The 25738-nt window shown below is 45.5% G+C and overlaps 2 protein-coding genes across 2 annotated transcripts in view; one reads left to right on the top strand and one right to left on the bottom strand.

Annotated features, from left to right (window-relative positions):
* LOC311139364 (sperm acrosome membrane-associated protein 6-like) overlaps positions 1 to 25738 on the top strand; it is a gene marked incomplete at its 5' end in the record, with an annotated part of 1014348 nt that overhangs the window by 467126 nt on the left and 521484 nt on the right. The gene's annotated exons all lie outside the window — the stretch shown is intronic.
* Positions 18087 to 19776, bottom strand: LOC311140221 (trypsin-2). The gene is made up of 6 exons (XM_084175174.1): positions 19703 to 19776; positions 19373 to 19523; positions 18952 to 19202; positions 18646 to 18782; positions 18431 to 18532; positions 18087 to 18255 (listed from the first exon to the last, which is right to left on the bottom strand). Exons 1-6 carry the CDS (start codon positions 19740 to 19742, stop codon positions 18208 to 18210), a joined length of 729 nt encoding a protein of 242 aa, XP_084031300.1. The 5' UTR covers positions 19743 to 19776; the 3' UTR covers positions 18087 to 18207.

Genomic DNA, 25738 nt, shown 5'->3' with positions numbered 1-25738 from the left:
CAGTTTGAGATGACCAGTGTTCTCTGCAGTTCAGAATGTATCTTGACCTCAACAGGACTGCAACACAGCTGTGTGGTTCACACGTTGGTATTATCTTGGAGAAGTCGAAAAACACAGGTTTGCAGCTCACATGGCCTATTTTAGCTTTGTAAACAAGTAAACTGGGTTTAAGGGGTTTTGTTGGAAAGTCATACAAGGCTCTGGTAAAAAATTATAATAGACTCTATACCTTATATGTCCTTATATTGCTATTAGTTCAAGATGTATAATCATAAGTTCCTCCAAAAAAATTTTATACTGTATGCAGTTTATATACAGTAAAACACTTAAAGTAAGCACACGCTTGGGTAGTGTAATTTATTATATTAGGTATTAATACACGATTTAAACAAACAGTTGTTCCTTGACAGCAGATTAAAGTGTACACCCCGGCTCAACCCTAACCTTACCCATAACCTTAGCCTCAACCCTAACCTTAACTTATGAGTAAATAAGAGACTTGTTCATTCTAAAGTAATAACTCAGTAATAACAGTAATAGCAACACTGTAACGTCCTCCCAAGCCTTTAATCAGAGGTATGTGTTGTATGGGGATGTACAGTAGCCAAGACTCGCTTAATTATGGGGCTGTCTGTGGTGATAATGAAAGCATTTTCACAGCTCCTTTCTCAGGTATGTCTCCATAATGATAAAACCAAGATTAGCATTTCTAAACATCAATAATGGAAAAGAACAGTAGGAGAGAATTTGAAGTGATGATAACTCTCAATCCTCTCTTTTTTATTAATAAAAAACGCATCAACTCAAATCTACCAGTTTACCCAATTAAGAATATTGTTTATCCAATTCAAATTAATCAATCAGTTTACCCAACTCAAAATAATGTGTCCAAAAAATAAAAAATAAAATTGGCCCAACTCATAGTATTACATGTATCTAAATTAAAATAATAAGTTTACCGATCTATTTAATAAATGTTCTTGTTGAGATGAGATATTGAGTTAAGTAACAATAATACAATAATATTACATTCATCCATTTAAGTTTACCTAACTCAAAAATAATAAATGTATCCAACTCAAAATAATGTTTATCTAACTCAAAATAATAAGTTTACTCAAATTAAACCAATCAATCAGTTGACCAAACTCAATAGAAACATTTAACTGACTCTTAATAATATGTTTACCAACTCAAATTAATCAATCAGTTTACCCAACTCAAATAACAACTTTATCTATCTCAAAACAATACATGTTATCCAACTCAAAATAAGACATCCTGGCTCAATGCACATTTTACAAACGTAACCCTAGCCTCAACACAAACAGTAACCTTAACCCCTGCTTTATGTTCAACCCAGGGGTGCGTTAAGTATGACAGAATGGTATGCAACGTTGAATTCAGCGGAAATGGTACTGTACTGAACAACCAGTTGAAAAACGTTGTAATTACGGTGGCCCAGATTACCGTATGATGTGTGCTGCACGAGTTCTGCGATTACAAATGGTCACACCCATATTGATCAGGCCACACCTCACCACACCCACCAAATGGGAGCAAAATGGGAGCAAAAGGCTGTTAAAGAACGATGCGCACCGGTTTGGGGAAATGTATCGTTCAGTACAAACAGACATGCAACGTAGCAAACATTGAAGTGAACTGAACACACCCCTGGCTCACTTCTAACCATAGGATTTGGTCAGATTCCTTATGTTGTTACCATATACTGTATGTAACATGTACCAGTAGCCAAAATGATTTTGTCTCATTACACAACAGTACGTGTTCAATAGCATACTGTAGCAGCAATATAAAAGTGCTGTATACAGAAGACTCACCTAATATAGAGTACATTTTGATTTATTATAGCAATGGAGAAAATACATAGCAGTTTTGTAACCCCCTGTAAAGACTGGGTTTAGTTTATTATGTGTGGCAAAACTCTTGGCTTTTAGGTATATATACAACATAACAGAATGTTGTATACAGTTGAAGTCGGAAGTTTACATACACTTAGGTTGGAGTCATTAAAATTCGTTTTTCAACCACTCCACAAATTTCTTGTTAACAAACTATAGTTTTGGCAAGTCGGTTAGGACATCTACTTTGTGCATGACACAAGTACTTTTTCCAACAATTGTTTACAGACAGATTAATTCACTTATAATTCACTGTATCACAATTCCAGTAGGTCAGAAGTTTACATACACTAAGTTGACTGTGCCTTTAAACAGCTTGGAAAATTCCAGAAAATGATGTAAAGGCGTTAGAAGCTTCTGATAGGCTAATTGACATCATTTGAGTCAATTGGAGGTGTACCTGTGGATGTATTCAAGGCCTACCTTCAAACTCAGTGCCTCTTTGCTTGACATCATGTGAAAAGCAAAATAAATCAGCCAAGACCTCAGAAAGAAAATTGTAAACCTCCACAAGTCTGGTTCATCCTTGGGAGCAATTTCCAAACGGCTGAAGGTACCACGTTCATATGTACAAACAATAGTACGCAAGTATAAACACCATGGGAACACGCAGCCGTCATAAGGCTCAGGAAGAAGACGCGTTCTGTCTCCTACAGATGAACGTATTTTGGTGCGAAAAGTGCAAATCAATCCCAGAACAACAGCAAAGGACCTTGTGAAGATGCTGGAGGAAACAGGTACAAAAGTATCTATGTCCACAGTAAAACAAGTCCTATATCGACATAACCTGAAAGGCCGCTCAGCAAGGAAGAAGCCACTGCTCCAAAACTGCCATAAAAAAACCAGACTACGGTTTGCATCTGTAAATGGGGACAAAGATCAGACTTTTTGAGAAATGTGGTCTGATGAAACAAAAATAGAACTGTTTGGCCATAATGACCATCGTTATGTTTGGAGGAAAAAGGGGTAGGCATGCAAGCCGAAGAACACCATCCCAACCGTGAAGCATGGGGGTGGCAGCATCATGCTGTGGGGGTGCTTTGCTGCAGGAGGGACGGGTGCACTTCACAAAATAGAGTGGGGAAAAAAAGTATTTAGTCAGCCACCAATTGTGCAAGTTCTCCCACTTAAAAAGATGAGAGAGGCCTGTAATTTTCATCATAGGTACACGTCAACTATGACAGACAAATTGAGAAAAAATAATCCAGAAAATCATATTGTAGGATTTTTAATGAATTTATTTGCAAATTATGGTGGAAAATAAGCATTTGGTCACCTACAAACAAGCAAGATTTCTGGCTCTCACAGACCTGTAACTTCTTCTTTAAGAGGCTCCTCTGTCCTCCACTTGTTACCTGTATTAATGGCACCTGTTTGAACTTGTTATCAGTATAAAAGACACCTGTTCACAACCTCAAACAGTCACACTCCAAACTCCACTATGGCCAAGACCAAAGAGCTGTCAAAGGACACCAGAAACAAAATTGTAGACCTGCACCAGGCTGGGAAGACTGAATCTGCAATAGGTAAGCAGCTTGGTTTGAAGAAATCAACTGTGGGAGCAATTATTAGGAAATGGAAGACATACAAGACCACTGATAATCTCCCTCGATCTGGGGCTCCACGCAAGATCTCACCCTGTGGGGTCAAAATGATCACAAGAACGGTGAGCAAAAATCCCAGAACCACACGGGGGGACCTAGTGAATGACCTGCAGAGAGCTGGGACCAAAGTAACAAAGCCTACCATCAGTAACACACTACGCCGCCAGGGACTCAAATCCTGCAGTGCCAGACGTGTCCCCCGGCTTAAGCCAGTACATGTCCAGGCCCGTCTGAAGTTTGCTAGAGTGCATTTGGATGATCCAGAAGAGGATTGGGAGAATGTCATATGGTCAGATGAAACCAAAATATAACTTTTTGGTAAAAACTCAACTCGTCGTGTTTGGAGGACAAAGAATGCTGAGTTGCATCCAAAGAACACCATACCTACTGTGAAGCATGGGGGTGGAAACATCATGCTTTGGGGCTGTTTTTCTGCAAAGGGACCAGGACGACTGATCCGTGTAAAGGAAAGAATGAATGGGGCCATGTATCGTGAGATTTTGAGTGAAAACCTCCTTCCATCAGCAAGGGCATTGAAGATGAAACGTGGCTGGGTCTTTCAGCATGACAATGATCCCAAACACACCGCCCGGGCAACGAAGGAGTGGCTTCGTAAGAAGCATTTCAAGGTCCTGGAGTGGCCTAGCCAGTCTCCAGATCTCAACCCCATAGAAAATCTTTGGAGGGAGTTGAAAGTCCGTGTTGCCCAGAGACAGCCCCAAAACATCACTGCTCTAGAGGAGATCTGCATGGAGGAATGGGCCAAAATACCAGCAACAGTGTGTGAAAACCTTGTGAAGACTTACAGAAAACGTTTGACCTGTGTCATTGCCAACAAAGGGTATATAACAAAGTATTGAGAAACTTTTGTTTTTAACCAAATACTTATTTTCCACCATAATTTGCAAATAAATTCATTAAAAATCCTACAATGTGATTTTCTGGAATTTTTTTTCTCATTTTGTCTGTCATAGTTTACGTGTACCTATGATGAAAATTACAGGCCTCTCTCATCTTTTTAAGTGGGAGAACTTGCACAATTGGTGGCTGACTAAATACTTTTTTTCCCCACTGTAGATGGCATCATGAGGAATAAATAAATAATTGGTCATTTAGCAGACGCTCTTATCCAGAGCGACTTACAGGAGCAATTAGGGTTAAGTGCCTTGCTCAAGGGCACATCGACAGATTTTTCACCTAGTCGGCTCGGGGATTAGAACCAGCGACCTTTCGGTTACTGGCACAACGCTCTTAACCACTAAGCTACCTGCCGCCCGTCGGAAGGAAAATTATGTGGATATATTGAATCAACATCTCAAGACATCAGTCAGGAAGTTAAAGCTTGGTCGTAAATGGGTCTTCCAAACGGACAATGACCACAAGCATACTTCCAAAGTTGTGGCAATCACAAAGCCCTGACCTCAATCCTATAGAAAATGTGTGGGCAGAACTGAAAAAGCGTGTGCGAGCAAGGAGGCCTACAAACCTGAGCAGCTCTGTCAGGAGGAATGGGCCAAAATTCACCCAACTTATTGTGGAAAGCTTGTGGAAGGCTACCCGAAACATTTGACCCAAGTTAAACAATTTAAAGGCAATGCTACCAAATACTCATTGAGTGTATGTAAACTTCTGACCCACTGGGAATGTGATGAAAGAAATTAAAGCTGAAATAAATAATTATCTCTACTATTATTCTGACATTTCACATTCTTAAAATAAAGTGGTGATCCTAACTGACCTAAGACATGGAATTTTTACTAGGATTAAATGTCAGCAATTGTGAAAAACTGAGTTTAAATATATTTGGCTTCCGACATCAACTGCATATAACTAGCTTCAGGGATCTATCTGGTCCTCTGTAGCTCAATAGGTAAAGCATGGCGCTTGTAACGCCAGGGTAGTGGGTTTGATCCCGGGGACCACCCATATGTAAAAATGTATGCACAATTTGGATAAAAGCTTCTGATAAATGGCATATTGTTATATTATTTATCTAGTTTGGGAAAGTAGTTACATTACGTTTTCTCCCAGTTTCACCTTGAGCCATTGTGATGCGTGTAATGGAAAGGAGTCAGGTGCAGGAGGGTAATCACCGAATACAGAGTTTATTCCATCTTGACACACAAATGCGCTCAAATAGCAATGAACAAAACAGGCCATGGGGAAACTAACATCCCTGGCAATTACACTGTAACGGATAGAATCCAATAATACATAGGCACCGGGGAAAATCTACCCTGGCAACAAAATGTACGAGTAGCTCCACCGAGCTATACTACTCTCACAAATAACAATCACCCACAAGGACAAGGGGGCAGAGGGAACACTAATGAGGGGATATAACTAGGTGTGTGTGATTGACAAGACAAGACACATGTGATGATGATTGGGAAGGCAGTGGTTAGTAAGCCGGTGACGACGAACGCCGAAGCCTTCCCGAACAAGGAGGGGAGGCAGCTTCGGCCGAAGTCGTGACAGTACCCCCCCGCTGACCCCGGCCTCAGAGACGGCCAGGAGGACGCGGAGCAGGGCGAGCCGGATGGCGACGGTGGAAATCCCGCAAAAGGGAGGGATAGAGGATATCCCTCACCGGGACCCAGCACCGTTCCTCCGTACCGTACCCTTCCCACTCCACGAGGTACTGAAGGCCCCCCACCTGACGCCTCGAATCCAGGACGGACAGAGTACACCGGGGCCCTCTCGATGTCCAGAGGAGGTGGAGGAACCTCCCGCACCTCAGACTCCTGGAGCGGACCAACCACCACTGGCCTGAGGAGAGACACATGAAATGAGGGGTTAATAAGGTAATAAGGGGGAAGTAATAACCTATACGTGACCTCGTTGATTCTCCTCAGGACTTTGAACGGCCCCACAAACCACGGGCTCAGCTTCCGGCAGGGCAGGCGGAGGGGCAGATTCCGGGTCGAGAGCCAGACCCGATCCCCCGGTATGAAGACCTGGGCCTTACTGCGGTGACGGTCACCGTTGGCCTTCTGACGATGCACGGCGCGCTGGAGGTGAACGTGGGCAGCGTCCCACGTCTCCTCCGTACGCCGAAACCAGTCATCCACCGCAGGAGCCTCGGTCTGGCTCTGGTTCCACGGTGCCAGAACTGGTTGGTAACGTAAAACACATTGGAATGGTGTTACGTTAGTAGAGGAGTGGCGAGAGAGTTCTGGGCATATTCTGCCCATGGCAAGAACACCGACCACTCCCCCGGCCGGTCCTGGCAGTAGGACCGCAGGAACCTACCCACATCCTGATTTACCCGTTCCACCTGCCCATTTGACACGGGGTGGAATCCAGAGGTCAGGCTGACCGAGACCCCCAGACTTTCCATGAACGCCTTCCAAACCTTGGATGTGAACTGGGGACCTCATCGGAAACTATATCCTCTGGCACCCCGTAGTGCCGGAAGACATGAGTAAACAGGGCCTCCGCAGTCTGCAGGGCCGTGGGGAGACCGGACAGAGGAAGGAGGCGGCAGGACTTGGAGAAGCGGTCCACAACGACCAGGATTGTGGTGTTACCTTGGGAGAGGGGAAGATCAATCAAAAATCAATACTAAGGTGAGACCATGGTCGTTGTGGAACTGGTAAAGGTTGTAGCTTACCCGCTGGGAGGTGCCTAGGTGCCTTACTCTGGGCGCACACTGAGCAGGAGGAGACGTACACCCTCAGGTAGGCCACCAGTACTTTCTGATCAAGCAGCGCACTGTACGACCGATACCTGGGTGACCAGAGGAGGGTGACATGTGTGCCCAGAAGATCAGACGATCACGGATAAGAGCAAGCACGTACCGCAGCCCAGTTCGACACTGCGGTGGAGATGGTTCTGTGCGTAATGCCTGCTCTATATCAGCGTCCATCGCCCATACTACCGGCGCCACAATGCAGGAGGCCGGGAGTATGGGGGTGTTGTCTCTGGGCCTCTCCTCTGTGTCATACTGCCGGGACAGTGGGTCTGCCTTCACGTTCTTCGTACCCGGAATGTATGACAGTGTAATATCTAACCGGGTGAAGAATAGGGCCCACCCTGCCTGGCAAGGATTCAGCCTCCTCGCTGCCCGGATGTACTCCAGGTTACGGTGGTCCGTCCAGACGAGGAAAGGGTGTTTCGCCCCTTCAAGCCAATGCCTCCACACGGTCAAAGCTCGGACAATAGCCAACAGCTCCCAATCACCAACGGCGTAGTTCTGCTCCACCGGGCTGAGCTTCTTAGATAAAAAGCCACAGGGGCGGAACTTGGGTGGCGTGCCAGAGCGTTGGGACAGGACAGCGCCTATCCCTACCTCGGAGGCATCCAACTCCACTACGAACGGTAGTGATGGATCGGGGTGGGCCAGTACCGGAGCTGAGGTGAACAGATCCCGCAGTCTCCTGAAGGCCAGGTCAGCCTCAGCAGACCAGCGGAGCCGGGATGGCCCACCCTTCAACAGTGATGTAATGGGAGCTGCAATCTTGCCAAAGCCACCGATAGTAGTTGGCCAAGGAAGCGCTGCACCTCCTTATCCGTGGTTGGAGTCGGCCAATTACGCACGGCTAAAATGCGATCTCCCTCCATCTCCACACCTGAGGTGGTGATGCGGTATCCGAGGAAGGAGACGGACTGCTGAAAAAACATACACTTCTCTGCCTTGGCATAAAGGTCATTTTCCAACAGTCGGGCCAGCACTTTGCGAACCAGGGACACATGCTCGGCGCGAGTAGCGGAATACACCAGGATGTCATCGATGTAGACCACTACACTGCGACCAAGCATGTCCTGAAACACCTTGTTCACAAAGGACTGAAAGACAGTTGGAGCATTCATCAAACCGTAGAGCATCACCAGGCATTCATAATGCCCTGTGGTTGTGCTGAATGCTGTCTTCCACTCATCCCCCTCCTGAACACGCACCATGTTGTATGTGCTCCTGAGATCTAGCTTAGTGAAGAAGCGCGCCCCATGCATTGACTTAATCACTGAAAGAATGAGGGGGAGATGATAACTTGTCTCCTTGTTCAGTGATCGATAATCAATGCACGGGTGCAGACCGCCGCTCGAGGTGGCGGGTGAAGTGGAGGGACGTATAGACCCCTGGCCCAGGGACTCGGAGACGTATGTTTCCATAGCCTCCGTTTCAGCCTGCGACAGGGGGTACACATGACTCCTGGGAGGTACAGCGTCTACCCGAAGGTTTATCGCGCAATCCCCCGCCCGACGCGTGCGCCAAATCGAGGTATTCGGGGGGAATGCACAAGGTGGAGGTACCGTCTGGACTTTCCACCATGGTTGCACCAACGGAAACATCTAGACACCTACCCTGATGGTCGACTATCAAGTGCTCTGATGGGGAGTGAAATGGATAGGGGAACCAATGCCTTGACGGCGTGCGAATGCCCTGTCCATAAAGTTCACAGCTGCGCCTGAATCGACTAGCGCCTTACACTGGGGAACTACCATGTGATCGGGAAAGTGGATAGGTAGGGTACAGTGCGCAGCAGAGAGCTCTGAACTAGTGTGGGTGTTCGATACCTGGGGTGATGCATGAGTGCCCTGCCTGTCGCCTCCAGGTCCAAAAGAACGTTGACTACGATGTGTGGTGTACTCTCTTCCTCCGCTCTCTCAGACGGCAGCTCCACCCAGCTCCATCCGCTCGGGATCCGAGTCGTCCGGGGTGGAAACGGGCAGACCCCTATCAGGACGTCCTCTGGCTGCCAGTAGGTTGTCCAAACAAATGGCCATGTCCACCAGTTTATTGAAGGACAGCATGGTGTCCCGGCAGGCTAGCTCCCGCTCCGATGGCGCTGGCCTGATGCTGGAGACGTACAGCTCCATTTGGAGGAGGAATCCCTGGCACAGCGCCGCCGTCCCCTCAGACGCCCGTGGTCGGTATATCTGGATCCCTCCGGGTGCTGGGGTATAGGTGGCTGGATCCGGTTGGCCAGCTGGTCTCGACAGATCGGGTCCTCTCCTCTCCAGGCGTTAGACGACTTGAAGAACCCGATCCATCGCTTCCCCCAAGCTGGCCAGCATCGTGGACCCACGACTCCAGGCATGCATTCTTCTCCCTCTGACTCCATAGCGGGTGGGTGATTCTGTGATGCGTGTGATGGAAAGGAGTCAGGCGCAGGAGGGTAATCACCGAATACAGAGTTTATTCCGTCTTGACACACAAACGCGCTCAAATAGCGATCAATGAAACAGGCCCAGGGGAAACTAACATCCCTGGCAATTACACTTTAACGGATAGAATCCAATAATACATAGGCACAGGGGAAAATCTACCCTGGCAACAAAATGTACGAGTATCTCCACCGAGCTATACTACTCTCACAAATAACAATCACCCATAAGGACAAGGGGGCAGAGGGAACACTTATACATGGACTAATGAGGGGATAAAACCAGGTGGGTGTGATTGACAAGACAAGACAAATGTGATGATGATTGGGGCGGCAGTGGTTAGTAAGCCGGTGACGACGAACGCCGAAGCCTGCCCGAACAAGGAGGGGAGGCAGCCTCGGCCGAAGTCATGACAGCCATATTTGATATATGGTTGTACAATGACAATACTGCTGATTTTTTATGTCTTATTCGATTCCTTTTCTCATTTTGATGTTTTAATATTATACCTGTTTACAATTCATCTCAGGGTTTAATTAGGTCCAGTATGATTCTGTGGTCCTCTGTGGTTCATTGTCCTTTGTGATAATTGCTATGTCCTCAAATATTTTACTTTTACATTCTAATATATTTTTGACCATTATCTTTAGTTTGAATAAATTCCCCTAACGTGGAAGACAAAGGTCATTGTGTTTGTCATTGTGTGGGTGTATCTTATTGTTTCCTAAAAAGCTAGTTCTAACCTTTCACATGTTTATGCTTATTAGGTCGAGGCACAATATTATTTTATACATGGTACATATACAGTCTTCTGGAATATCTTGCCCCTATATCATTCATGGGCTTACTGACTCATGGTAAGACACATACAATGTCCTGTAGGACTACATGCTACCCGTATACACCCCCTTGTCTATTACTGACACTCACCTATATATATAGGCCCCACCTGATAGAACCCAGGTCTTATCTCTCTATCTGTACTAGCCTAGTTAAAGTCATAACAAAGCTGCCTGAAGAAAGAGGGATCACAAATGGAGGCTCCGCTGAGATTATGGATGAAATAGACTCCAGGGCTGTTTAGGGAAAATCAAAGTGTAATGCTCAAAGATAACTCCCTAAAGAAAATACTTATTTTCTCAAATGAGTGAATATTCAACATTCATCTAATATAATTGCTGTAGGGAAGCACTAGTCCATACTCAGAAGAGCTCACAGTAATTATACTCAACTATATTATTGAAATACCTGGCCCTAGACTCATAGGACAGAATTCAAAGATACTTTTTTGCAATCTAACTCCATCTCAAAATAAAATAAGTCAAGTCTGAGAAGAGAAAGCCCACCCAAACATGGAAGTGGACAAGTTAATACTGTGGACTAAATGGGAAAATGTGGACCCCAGACATGCACTAATAGTAATCGGAGTACATGAAGAGGTTGGCCCGGCTGAAGTAGAGGAAGTATTGGATGGGGAAGTTGATCTTTGGAAAGCTTAAAGTCAGAAGCCGGATGCAGCAGGCCTCAACTCGACTAGGCAGTGTGTTAATGGAATTATATGTTGACCTTACTATCGCAGCAGGTGAGAGTGCAAGTAGATGTCAGACTCACACAACCTCATCTCAAGCTTTCACCTCCAGTCAAGAGGCCATTATTGAAGCAATGGGGACTGATAGAGGTGATGAAGCCTCCCCATGATTCCAGCCCCTACAGACAGCTAAGGTCTTTCAGTGGAGTGGACCCCACACCTCTTGGAGAAGATTACTTTGACTCATGGATGGAGCAGGTCAACCAGATGCTGCCAGATTGGCACTGTTCGGAACAGGAGAAGAGGAAGAGGATAATTAAAAGCTTGAAGTCCCCAGCTGCAGGAGTTGTCACCGCGCTGAGAGCCAACTGCCCAGATGCGTCCGTCAAAGACTATCTGAAGATACTGGAACATACCTATGACACTGCCTCCACTGGTAAGGACCTGTATTATGAGTTCAGAGGCCTGAGACAGAAGCCAGCTGAGAAGATATCCAACTTCCTACTTCGCTTGGAGAAGCTTCTGCAAAAGGTTGTGATGAAGGGATGAATAGACTGTTCCAGACGCGACCACGCCAGAGTGGAACAGCTGATTAGAGGAGTTCTGTAAAGCTGTGAGGTCCTCATCCACCTCAGGCTGAGAGAGAGGAGGGACGAGCCCCCATCCTTTTCCACCCTACTCCAAGAAATCCGTGAGGAGGAGGAAAGAGAAGCAGAGAGGCAGTCACACTGGAAACCTGTGCCCCAGAAGAGTTTTCCTGTGAAGACTGGCAGCCACGTAGCTGAGCTGCAGAAGCAAGTGAGCTCTACAGTCCATCATTGCAGCCATGAGGGAAGACTCTATCCGACCTGTTGAACCTCAGCTGTCTAGTCAAAACACCACTGAGAGGCAGAGATGGCGTTCCCAAGAGAGGCAGCAACATTCCCCAGAGAGGGGCAGGGTCAGAGGCCAATACCCAAGAGAGACGACTTTTGCTACAACTGTGGAGAAGATGGCCACTCCTCCAGACAGTACCAGAACCTCCGAAATGCAGAGGAAGTAGCCCAGCGATTCATTCACACCTCCAAGAATCAGGGAAACGCCAGAGGAGGGCAGTAAAGAAGCGAGCTGTTTCCCCACTTTCAATTAACTCCACCTCACCTACCCAAATGTCCTCCACCACCAAACACTAGTCAGCTGGAGGTCTACCTCAGAGAATGTTGGGCCCAGAGACGAGCCTGAATGTGAGAGTGAATGGAGAGCCATGCAGCCATCCTAGACAGCGGATCCAAAGTGACAATCTTCCATTGTCCAGAAGACCGCACCCCTGCAGCAATCAAGAGGATGACTTGATTGAAGTGCCGGGTCTTGGTGTCAAAGCCACCTGTCGAGCCATTGCCGTGGAGGTGACACTGTTTGACGTCCCAAACTGTGCAGACGTTACATTAGGAGTCCTCCCAGAAGCGTTGCCTAATGCCTTTGTGAACCTCACAGCTGCCTCAGCTGGATGTTGCAGAGCTTAACTCTTCCGAGTCGGCGAACGCTTCGGCGCGTTCAAATTGCGGGCCGGCTTTAGGACCGCGCAGCATCCAAACCAAGTGACGCAGAGGGCTGCCGTCGATTTCATGCAGAAATGGAGACCCGAAGCTACGTTTTGAGTGTTTGTTTCATGTAAATACACCAACTAAAACCAAAGTTATGATAATTTCAATTCCATGAAAAAAGTGCGTCAAAATATGCGCTCTTTTATGAGCGCTTTGCATTTATTATAATAACTTTGTCGTCTTTTGTGATAAAAAGGAACGGAAAAAAACGTGTGCTTGTGCTAACCCGGTTCTTCAGGATGCACACGAGTATATAAACATTCATTCCCATGACAACTAGCCATTGCGAAAGAACGAACGAGAGGAATTAGTTCAGTTCATGAGTAGTTTTGGAGAGTTTTTCACGAGTTAGTATTTCAATTGTTAGTATTTCAAGAGTTTTATTGTCAGCAGTATCGTTTTTGTGAAGCAATATGAGGCGCACACTTCACGTTGAACAAGCCGTCGACTTGTTATTCCAAATGAGCGATGAAGAAACTTTGGAAAGTTCGTCGTCAGACGACGACGACGACGAGCAGCCTGGGCCATCAACAGCCCCCACCCCCACAACAAGCCGACGGAGGCCATCACAGAGGGGGCGTGGAAGGAAGGATCAGGCCAAGACCAGGTCAAGATCTCCAGCCCAGTCAGCAGCACAGCCAGAACAGAGCTCTGAGCCATGGAAAACAGAGACTGATCCTGACACTGCCCCACAAGCCAGTAGGTTCATGCCCCGCAGACCACCAGGAGCCCAGGTGGATTTGCATTCAGGGCACACACCAAAGGACCTCTTCCTGCTCTACTTCGCCGCAGATACAATGAGGACAATCTGCAGAAACACCAACAAACAGGCAGCAAGAAATCAGCAGAAGGGGAGCAAATATCAGTGGACTGACGTTGATGTGGAGGAACTGCACAGATTTCTGGGTCTCCTCATCTACACCTCATTGGTGACTCTGCCTAGTATCCAGGACTACTGGAAACAAAGCCACATATTGTCTGTTTCATTGCCAGCGAAGGTCATGCCAAGAGACAGATTCCGGTCCATCTCATGGAACATCCACCTAAGTGATCCAGAGGAGGATGTCATAAATGACCAGCGCAAAGGTACACCCCAGCATGACAAACTGTTCAGGGTCAAACCTCTGATGGACGACATTCGCACTGCCTGCCAGGCTCATTACCATCCTAAGAAGGAACTGTCAGTCGACGAGAGGATGGTGGCTACAAAAGCCAAAACTGGCATGACCCAGTACATGAAGGACAAGCCTAACAAATGGGGGATCAAGCTCTTTGTGTTGGTAGAGTCTAACAATGGCTACACTCTAAACTTCAACGTGTATGTTGGGAAAGCACACACACCCAGCGTGCATGGACTTTCATATGATGCTGTTATGGACCTCATTCAGCCATCACATCTTGGTACAGGATACCATATTTATATGGACAATTTCTACACCAGCCCAAAACTGTTCCTGAGTTTGGGAAGTATGAAGTTTGGAGCCTGTGGGACCTACAGAAGCAACAGAAAAGGGTGTCCTAGTGGCAGAGAAAATGCCCTCACCAGCAAATCGAAGAGGGGGTCTGTGAGATGGATCAGAGAGGATCGCCTGGTCTTTGTGAAGTGGATGGATACGCGGGAGGTGTCGGTGTGCTCCACAATCCACCCAGCGTTTTCGGGCGAGACAATCAAGAGGAAGGTGAAGGAAGGACCTGGATGCTGGGTAGCAAAAGACATTCCCTGCCCTACCCCCATCATGGCCTACAATAAGTACATGGGAGGGGTTGACCTGTCAGACCAGCTTCTCCAGTATTACTCAACCCATCGCAGAACTGCTCGCTGGTACCGTACCCTCTTCCTGCATTTTTTGGACATGGGAACAACAAATGCATACATCCTGCACTGTGACATCAGTGCGACCCAACAGGTCACACCCATGACGCACAAGAACTTTGTGGCAGAACTTGTGGCCCAGCTGTGCGGAGTGACCCAGACAGGGGTTCCACTTCAAAAAAGCACCAGCCATGTTCCTGTGGCCATTGCCAATGTTGCAGAGGCCAAAGACAAAGCCACAGCAGGCCGCAGGGTTTGTCAACGCTGTAAACAAGTTGACAAGAAGAGGTTTGTCACACCATGGAAGTGCAAGGCCTGTGATGTGGCTCTCTGTGTCATTGTGGACAGGAACTGTTTTGAAGAGTGGCACAAATAGGGTAAAGGCCAGTGGCTATACCTACTTTTTTTGTAAATAGTTGTGTATTGCTTGTATATATCTCAAGAATACTTTTATATGTTCATATTTGCACTTTGTGGTTCAATTTGAAGCTTTTTTTTTCATTTTGGACAGAAACTGTTTTGAGGAGTGGCACAAAAAGGTTTAGGGTTAGAATAGAAGAAAAACGCCAGTGGTTATACCTACTTTTTATTGTAAATAGTTATTTATTGCTTGTATATATCACCAAAATACTTTTATATGTTCATATTTGCACCTTGTGGTTCAATTTGAAGCTTTTTAAATGCTTGGTTCACCATGTTTGAGGGTTTTACAATAAAAAAACCATATTTTTTCTAAACGGACTTTGTGTTTTCTGTGTGTGTTTGGGTCCAGTGTGTTGAAATAGTATGTCAAAGTGAAAAACTTACTAACAGATCATATAGGTGAGGTTGTGCTGAAAAAAAAGATACCCAACATTGGTCTGGTAAACATTTCTTTATGTAGTATATCAGGGCAAAATTGAAGGTACCCAAAAACGGCCAAAAAAGCTCCAGACTCCGAAGAGTTAAGAGAGCCCAGCAGAGTGACCCTGTGATATGCCATGTCATGGGAGCTTTAAAAACAGGAAGAAAGCCCTCCACCAGAGCCGCTCTACAGTCTGAGGAGGCCGTCTTGATGAGGTCCTGGGATTTGCTCTCTATGGAACAAGGTGTGCTCTACAGACTCCATAGAGGCCCCAGTCAGGTCAAGAGAAAGCAGCTGGTTCTCCCCAGATAATTCAGAGCCATGGTCATGAAGTCTCTCCACAATGATATGGGACATTTAGGTTATGAGAGGACTCTTGATCTAGCCTGTGCTCGGTTCTACTGGCACTTCATGTTCAGAGACATTGAGTTTCACTGCAAGTCATGTGCAAGGTGTGTGCAGCTGAAGACTGCTCACTAGATCAGCACCTTTAGCGAACATCACCTCCCCTAGAGCTGGTGTGTATATACTTATTCTCTCTGGAAAATGACACAAAGAACATCAGTAACATCCTCGTAGTAACAGATCACTTCACTCGCTACGCCCAAGCTTACGCCACTAAAGACCAGCCAGTGTGCTTTGGGAGATGTTCTTTGTCCGTTATGGCTTGCCTTCCCACATAAACTCTGATCAGGGCAGAGATTTGAAAGTAGACTCATCAGGGAGGTCCTTCAGCTGACTGGGTGAAGAAGTCACGTACACTACCTGTCAAAAGTTTTAGAACTTATTTTTATTATTTTCTACATTGTAGAATAATAGTGAAGACATTAAAACTATGAAATAACACATATGGAATCATATAGTAACAAAAAAAGTGTTAAACAAATCAAAATATATTTTATATTTGAGATTCTCCAAATAGCCACCCTTTGCCTTGATGACAGCTTTGCACACTCTTGGCATTATGTCTTCACTATTATTCTACAATGTAGAAAATAGTAAAAGTAAAGAAAAACCCTTGAATGAGTAGGTGTTCTAAAACCTTTGACCGGTAGTGTACATTGCCATACCATCACTTCACCTCATTACAGAGTGTTTTCTTGCACCACACACGTCTCATACTGTACTTCTGAGAGTTTTTTGGTTTGAAGGTGTGTTTTTATATGCCTTTGCTCTACTGTTGAGTAGTGTTAAGAGAAGTTATAGCTCAAGGTGTGTTGTAAACTGTGTTATGTGTCAAATTCATTGTGATGCCTAATCTTATGCTTTATGTATCACTTGCCGGGAAGTCAAGTTTTCCTAGTAAGGGGTGAATGTAACCCCCTGTAAAGACTGGGTATAGTTCATTATTTGTGGCAATGTCCTCATTCTTGAACTGCCCGCATCCCCGTACAGAACTGTCCGCATCCATGAACGGTGTGGCGCAAAGTAGATTGGGCGGGTACGCGCAAATTGGACAGAGGTGATCTTGGAGAACAATGACGGAGTTCGCTATAGTGTTGCGACACCTAAGTTTATTGTTCAATTTGCTTTTGTTTAATAGGCCAGGACAGTAGGAGTGTAGCCAACTCCCTTTTAGTCGCTATACTTGTTTAATGTTGTGGTTCACCGGATTTGTCATCATCCTCAAGGGACAGACGAAAAACCTTCTGGCTAGCCAAGCTATTCAGTACAGCTAGCTAGCTACTGAACCCGCAGCATCCTAGTGATCCTACCACTACATCATCACTGGCTGCCTTCAGTTATTGTGCAAGTTACCTCACGGCACCAATGTAACAGTTTTGCTTCTGTCCCTCTCCTCGCCCCACCCTGGACTTGAACCAGGGACCCTCTGAACACATCGACAACTGCCTCCCACGAAGCACCTCTACCTATCGCTCCACAAAAGCCGCAGCACTTGCAGAGCAAGGGAAACAACTACTTCAAGTTCTCAGAGCGAGTGACTTCACCGCTAACTAGCTAGCATTTCACACAGGTTACAGTTGTAACACTTAGAATATGTGATATAATATGACGTTTCCAATACAAGGATGTTCATGTTGAGAATTCCTCATAACAGTTTAAAAGGTTAAAGGGATAGTTCAACCAAATTACAAATACATTTTATCTTAAGGATTGCTATAGAGCAGGGGTATTCAACTCTTACCCTACAAGGTCCAGAGCCTGCTGGTTTTCTGTTCTAGAGTTGAGGGCTATAGAGAGTAGTAAATTGCCTTTCAAAAGCAAAATTATCGACAGAGCAATGCGCTTGTCAACAATGCGAATATGATTGAATCATGACCCATGTTTCTAAGTTATACAGAGTTTGTTTACAATTACATTGTTTACAAACAATGGAGTAAAATGAACTTATATGTTGCGTTCTGATGGGGTACGACAGATTACCTGAGCATTTTTACATTATATTCTTCAAGAATCAATGGTTATAGTGTTTATTTAAAAGACTAAACATGTATGTACCAATCACACACTATAGCTTTCAGCTGTTGTAATTACAGCATTTATTAAGTGTCACAAATGTAGACATTCCACTTGCAATCAACACTCCCTTGATGCCATACAGAACAAAATATTTCACTACATACATGAATATGTGTTCTATGCTGCAGGCATGTAAAAAGAACCTTCGAGAGTATATTCCTTTTTTTTATTTAACCTTGGGAAAAATACTCAGTAAACTGAAATTATGTTAAATGCTTTATTTGTCATTAGTATTAAATCTCCAGTATTAAAGGTGGATGTTGAACTGCACAGGATGTTGTAGAGTTGTGGGACCGTGCTGGAGGATCGAAGCTAGGATCAGACTTAGTAGGTGGCCATGGTGCTGGTCAGCCAGTCGTTGAAGATGCACACCTGGAGGAAGAGAAGGAGAAGGGAGACATTAGTGGACACACTCAATGGGAGGCAACATGAGAACCATCAATCTATGTTTTATAGGTTTCTTTTGGGAAACCAAGTGATGTCACAGTGATGTATGTATGTTGATGTTTTCCTCAAACACAACAGGAAAACTATTTTTCTGTCTTACCTTGGCGTAGACACCGGGGTTACCGGGCTCGGCACATCCGTAACCCCAGGACACAACACCCTGGAGCTCACCGTTGCACACCACGGGGCCACCGGAGTCACCCTAAGAGAGAGAGAGAGAAAGTTATATACAATTATTTATATCAATTGAACTGAAAAAGTCAATTTAAAGTCATGATTGTAGTGCCACTGATGGGAGGTCAGAGTGGTAAGTACCTGGCAAGAGTCCTTGCCTCCCTCCAGGTATCCAGCGCAGAACATGGCGTTTGTGATCATTCCAGGGTAGGAGTTGTTACAGTCACTGTAGGACAGGATGGGGATGTTCAGGCACTGAAGCTTGTTCTTGTCAGCGGCTGTAAGGAGAAGGAGAAAGAGGGAGGGAGGGAGAGAGGGAGTTATGGTTAGAAATAATGAAGTTGTGTTTTTAATAGTAGACCTACATTTTCCATGCCTCTACACACTCGGCCACCATGAAGATAACCAACTGGCACATGTAACCTTTGACCCAGGTTCTGTACTCACTGGAGCTCATGGTGTTTCCCCATCCAGAAACGGTGCACATGGTGCCAGCGGGGGCACAGCTGCTGGGCAGAGCAACAGGCTGCACGTAGGTGTTGAGGGTGGCGGGCTTGCTCAGCTTGATTAGCATGATGTCATTGTCGATGTTGTAGGAGCTGTAGTTGGGGTGACGGATCACACGGGAAGAAGAGATGAACTGCTCGCTACCCTCAGTCACCTTGATGTTGTGCTCGCCCAGACGCACCTCCACACGGCTGACAGATCGAGAGAAAGTTCCATTTGTAAGTTTCTTACTTTCACAGTTCATGTGAATATGGAGTTCACCTTTGTGTCATTTAGTTTTGCAAAAGTTAAGCTTATCAAATTGTTGCTAGTTGTTTTTGACTCAATATGTTGCTAGTAGTTCATATGGTAGGCTACTTACGATTGGTAGCAGTGAGCAGCAGACACAACCCAGTTCTCGTTGACCAGGGAGCCACCACAGAAGTGGTACCCAACGTTCAGAGACACCTGGTGGGGCTGGGAGTAGGCCTTGCACTCATACCCTCCGACGATCTTGTCGTCCTCCGTGGCGACTGTAAACAGAGAGCAGGCACATTCTTAGCTATATTACCTCACCTTTTGAGATGGAAAAGCATAGCACTATGTTAAAACAACAATAACATATTTCTTAATAACGTCAAAGAAACAAATGTGTGATGTTAGTGTCATAACACAGTCCTGTTCTTTTTTCTATGATCATTACTAGACTCACAAGCGGCTCCAATGAGCAGAACAAAGACCAGAGAAATCATGGTTGCTGTATGATCCTGTCGATGAAAGGGGTTAATCTGCACCCCTGGTTTATATGCAGAATTGGGTGTGCCGCCCCATTTAATGGAACTGTTTGATTGGTCAAGGGAAAGCCAATCAGAGGCAAAAGGTGCACTGCCAAGGTCAGCATTATGACACAGCATTTTCCATCATGGAGTGGAATGAAGTTGACCCTAAAGTCAGCATAAAGCAAAATATATATGTTTTCATTAGTCCCAGTACTTTTTAAGTGCAGGTTCTTGCCGTCTGGATTTGATTGAATTTCTACCAGAAGAAAGTGATACATGTACAGTATGCTACAACTGCCAGTTTGAGATGACCAGTGTTCTCTGCAGTTCAGACTGTATCTTGACCTCAACAGGACTGCAACACAGCTGTGTGGTTCACACGTTGGTATTATCTTGGAGAAGTCGACAAACACAGCCTTTCCGCTAATTTGAGCTTTGTAAACAAGCAAACTGGGTTTATGGGGTTTTGTTGGAAAAGTCATACAAGGCTGTCGTCAAAATAGACTCTGTATACATTATGTGGCCATGAGTTCATTACATAAGTTATACTGTATGCAGTTAATATACAGTAAAACACTCAAAGTAAGCACACACTTGGGTAGTGCAATTTATTATATTAGGTATTAACACAAGATTCAAATAAACAGTTGTACCTTGACAGTAGTGGATGCTGCTGAGGGGAGGAAGGCTCATAATAATGGCTGGAATGGCGCAAATGGACACCATGTGTTTGATGTATTTGATACCATTCCACTAATTCCGCTCCAGCCATTACCACGAGCCCATCCTATCCAATCAAGGTGCCACCAACCTCCTGTGGTTGACAGTAGATTAAAGTCTACACCCCGGCTCAACCCTTACCCATAACTCTAACCCTAACCTTAACCCTAACCCTAGCTTCATGTCCACATCATGGCTCAACCCTAACCCTAACCTTATGTCCACATCCCTGCTCAACCCGAACCCTAACCCTAGCCTCAACCCTAACCCTAGCATCATGTCCACATCCTGGCTCAACCCTAACCCTAACCTTATGTCCACATCCCTGCTCAACCCAAACCCTAACCCTAGCCTCAACCCTAACCCTAGCATCATGTCCACATCCTGGCTCAACCCTAACTTTATGTCCACATCCTGACTCAACCTAAATCCTAACCCTAGCCTCAACCTTAACTTCATGTCCAGAACCCAGCTCAACCCTAACCTTAGCCTAATGTAAATACAATGTAAAAATGAGTATATACAATACTTGTTCATTCTAAAGTAATAACTCAGTAATACCAAGCCTTTAATCACAGGTATGTGTTCTATGGGGATGTACCCAAGGCGCTCTTAATTATGAGGCTGTCTGTGGTGATAATGAAAGCATCGTCACAGCTCCTTTCTCAGGTATGTTGCCATAACGATGAAACCAAAAATATCATTTCTAAACATCAGTAATGGGAAAGAACAGTAGGGGAGAATGTGAAGTGATAAACTCTCAATCCGCTCTTTTTTATTAATAAAACACGAGTCAACTTAAATCTACTAATTTACCCAACTCAAAATAATAATTGTATCCTACTCAAAATAATAATAAGTAATACATGCATCTAATTTAAAATACTACCTTTCTTTACCGAAAAAGTATTGTTGAGTGAAGATCAAAATCAATCAAATCAAATTTTAGTTGCCACATGCGCCGAATACAACTGTGAAATGCTTACTTACAGACCTTAACCAACAATGCATTTATTTCTTAATAAAAAGTAAAATAAAACAACAACAAAAAAGTGTTCAAATAAAATAACAGTAGGTAGGCTATATCATTACATTTACATTTTAGTCATTTAGCAGACGCTCTTATCCAGAGCGACTTACAGTTAGTGCATACATTATTTTATCGAACCCACAACCCTGGCGTTGCAAACGCCATGCTCTACCAACTGAGCTACATCCCCTGCCGGCCAAATCCCTCCCCTACCCTGGATATACAGGGGGGTACCGGTGCAGAGTCAATGTGCGGGGGCACCGGCTAGTTGAGGTAGTTGAAGTAATACGTACATGTGGGTAGAGTTAAAGTGACCTGCATAAATAATTAACAGAGTAGCAGCAGCGTAAAAAGATGGGGTGGGGGTGCAAATAGTCTGGTTAGCCATGATTAGCTGTTCAGGAGTCATGGCTTGGGGGTAGAAGCTGTTGAGAAGCCTTTTGGACCTAGACTTGGCACTCCAGTACCGCTTGCCGTGCGGTAGCAGAGAGAACAGTCTATGACTAGGGTGGCTGGAGTCTTTGACAATTTTGAGGGCCTTCCTCTGACACCGCCTGGTATAGAGGTCCTGGATGGCAGGAAGCTTGGCCCCAGTGATGTACTGGGCCCTACGCACTACCCTCTGTAGTGCCTTGCGGTCGGAGGCCGAGCAGTTGCCATACCAGGCGGTGATGCAACCAGTCAGGATGCTCTCGATGGTGCAGCTGTAGAACTTTTTGAGGATCTGAGGACCCAAAGCAAAAAGTTTACCCAACTCAAAAATTGGGTAAAGTTTACCCAACTCAAAAATAATAAATGTAACCAACTCAGAATAATATGTTTACCCAAATTAAATCAATCAATCAGTGTACCCAACTCAATGTAAACATTTAACTTACTCATTATAATACACTACATGACCAAAAGTATGTGGACATATCAAAATCATCGGCATTAACAGTTGGTCACCCCTTTGCTGCTATAAAAGCATCCACTCTTCTGAGAAGGCTTTCCACTAGATGTTGGAACATTGCTGCAGGGACTTGCTTCCATTCAGCCACAATTAGTGAAGTCGGGCACTGATGTTGGGCGATTAGGCCTGGCTCGCAATCATCGTTCCAATTCATCCCAAAGGTGTTTGATGGGGTTGAGGTCAGGGCTCTTTGCAGGCCAGTCAAGTCATGCTGAAACAGGAAAGGGCCTTCCCCAAACGGTTGCCACAAAGTTGGAAGCACAGAATCGTCTAGAATGTCATTGTATGCTGAAGTGTTAAGATTACCCTTCACTGGAACTAAGGGGCCTAGCACGAACCATGAAAAACAGCCCTAGACCATTATTCCTCCTCCACCAAACTTTACAGTTGGCACTATGCACTGGGGCAGGTAGCGTTCTCCTGGCATCCACCAAACCCAGATTCGTCCTTCGGACTGCCAGATGGTGAAGCGTGATTCATTACTCCAGAGAACGCATTTCCACTGCTCCCGAGTCCAATGGCGGCGAGCTTTTCACCACTCCAGCCAACGCTTGGCATTGCGCATGGTGAGCTTAGGCTTGTGTGCGGCTGCTCGGCCATGGAAACCAATTTCATGAAGCTCCCGACGAACAGTTCTTGTGCTGACGTTGCTTCCAGAGGCAGTTCGGAACTCGGTAGTGAGTGTTGCAACCTAGGACAGATGATTTTTACGTGTTACACACTTCAGCGGTCCCGTTCTGTGAACTTGTGTGGCCTGCAACTTCACGGCTGAGACGTTGTTGCTCCTAGATGTTTCCACTTCACAATAACAGTACTTACAGTTGACCGGGGCAGCTCTAGCAGGGCAGAAGTTTGACGAACTGACTTGTTGGAAAGGTGGCATCCTATGACGGTCCCACGTTGCAAGTCACTGAGCTCTTCAGTAAGGCCATTCTACTGCCAATGTTTGTCTATGGAGATTGCATGGCTGTGTGCTCGATTTTATACACCTGTCAGCATTGGGTGTGGCTGAAATAGACAAATCCACTAATTTGAAGGGATGTCCACATACACTATATATACAAAAGTATGTTTACCAAGTCAAATTAATCAATCCGTTTAGCCAACTCAAAATAACAACATTATCCATTTCAAAATAAAATATCCAACTCAAAATATCACATCCTGGCTCAATGCACATTTTGGCTCAATCGTAACCCTAGCCTCAACACTAACGCTAATCCTAACACTAACCATAACCCCAGCTATATGTTCAACCCGGTGGTGCGTTAAGTATGACAGAATGTGTGCAACGTTGAATTAAATGGAAATAGTACTGTGCTGAACGATGAGTTGAAAGACGTTTTGATTATGGTGGCCCAGAGGTGTGCTGCACAAGTTTTGCGATTACAAATGGTCACACCCATAATGATCAGGCCACACCTCACCACACCCACCAAACGGGAGCAAACGTGCCTCAAAGGCTGTTGAAGAATGGTACGCACCTGTTTGGGGAAACGTATTATTCAGTCACTCAACGTAGCAAACGTTGAAGCAAACTGAACACACCCCTGGCTCACTTCTAACCCTAGGACTTGGTCAGATTCATCATTTTGTATATACTGTATGTACCATGTACCAGTAGCCAAACTGATTTTGGCTCATTACAACATAACACTATGTGTTCAATAGCATACTGTAGCAGCAATATAAAACTGCTGTATACAGAAGACTCAACTAATATAGAGTACATTTTGATTTAATAGAGCAATGGAGAAAATACACTGCTCAAAAAAATAAAGGGAACACTTAAACAACACATCCTAGATCTGAATGAATGAAATAATCTTATTAAATACTTTTTTCTTTACATAGTTGAATGTGCTGACAACAAAATCACACAAAAATTATCAATGGAAATCAAATGTATCAACCCATGGAGGTCTGGATTTGGAGTCACCCTCAAAATTAAAGTGGAAAACCACACTACAGGCTGAACCAACTTTGATGTAATGTCCTTAAAACAAGTCAAAATGAGGCTCAGTAGTGTGTGTGGCCTCCACGTGCCTGTATGACCTCCCTACAACGCCTGGGCATGCTCCTGATGAGGTGGCGGATGGTCTCCTGAGGGATCTCCTCCCAGACCTGGACTAAAGCATCCGCCAACTCCTGGACAGTCTGTGGTGCAACGTGGCGTTGGTGGATGGAGCGAGACATGTCCCAGATGTGCTCAATTGGATTCAGGTCTGGGGAAAGGGCGGGCCAGTCCATAGCATCAATGCCTTCCTCTTGCAGGAACTGCTGACACACTCCAGCCACATGAGGTCTAGCATTGTCTTGCATTAGGAGGAACCCAGGGCCAACCGCACCAGCATATGGTCTCACAAGGGGTCTGAGGATCTCATCTCGGTACCTAATGGCAGTCAGGCTACCTCTGGCGAGCACATGGATGGCTGTGCGGCCCCCCAAAGAAATGCCACCCCACACCATGACTGACCCACCGCCAAACCGGTCATGCTGGAGGATGTTGCAGGCAGCAGAACGTTCTCCACGGCGTCTCCAGACTCTGTCACGTCTGTCACATGTGCTCAGTGTGAACCTGCTTTCATCTGTGAAGAGCACAGAGTGCCAGTGGCGAATTTGCCAATCTTGGTGTTCTCTGGCAAATGCCAAACGTCCTGCACGGTGTTGGGCTGTAAGCACAACCCCCACCTGTGGACGTCGGGCCCTCATACCACCCTCATGGAGTCTGTTTCTGACCGTTTGAGCAGACACATGCACATTTGTGGCCTGCTGGAGGTCATTTTGCAGGGCTCTGGCAGTGCTCCTCCTGCTCCTCCTTGCACAAAGGCGGAGGTAGCAGTCCTGGTGCTGGGTTGTTGCCCTCCTACGGCCTCCTCCACGTCTCCTGATGTACTGGCCTGTCTCCTGGTAGCGCCTCCATGCTCTGGACACTACGCTGACAGACACAGCAAACCTTCTTGCCACAGCTCGCATTGATGTGCCATCCTGGATGAGCTGCACTACCTGAGCCACTTATGTGGGTTGTAGACTCCGTCTCATGCTACCACTAGAGTGAAAGCACCGCCAGCATTCAAAAGTTACCAAAACATCAGCCAGGAAGCATAGGAACTGAGAAGTGGTCTGTGGTCACCACCTGCAAAACCAGTCCTTTATTGGGGGTGTCTTGCTAATTGCCTATAATTTCCACCTGTTGTCTATTCCATTTGCACAACAGCATGTGAAATGTATTGTCAATCAGTGTTGCTTCCTAAGTGGACAGTTTGA

The sequence above is a fragment of the Coregonus lavaretus genome (assembly GCF_964263955.1).
Source record: "Coregonus lavaretus genome assembly, chromosome: 13".
Lineage (NCBI taxonomy): Eukaryota > Metazoa > Chordata > Actinopteri > Salmoniformes > Salmonidae > Coregonus > Coregonus lavaretus.
The sequence above is the reverse complement of the archived record's forward strand: the minus strand, read 5'-3'. Positions and strand labels throughout refer to the sequence as shown.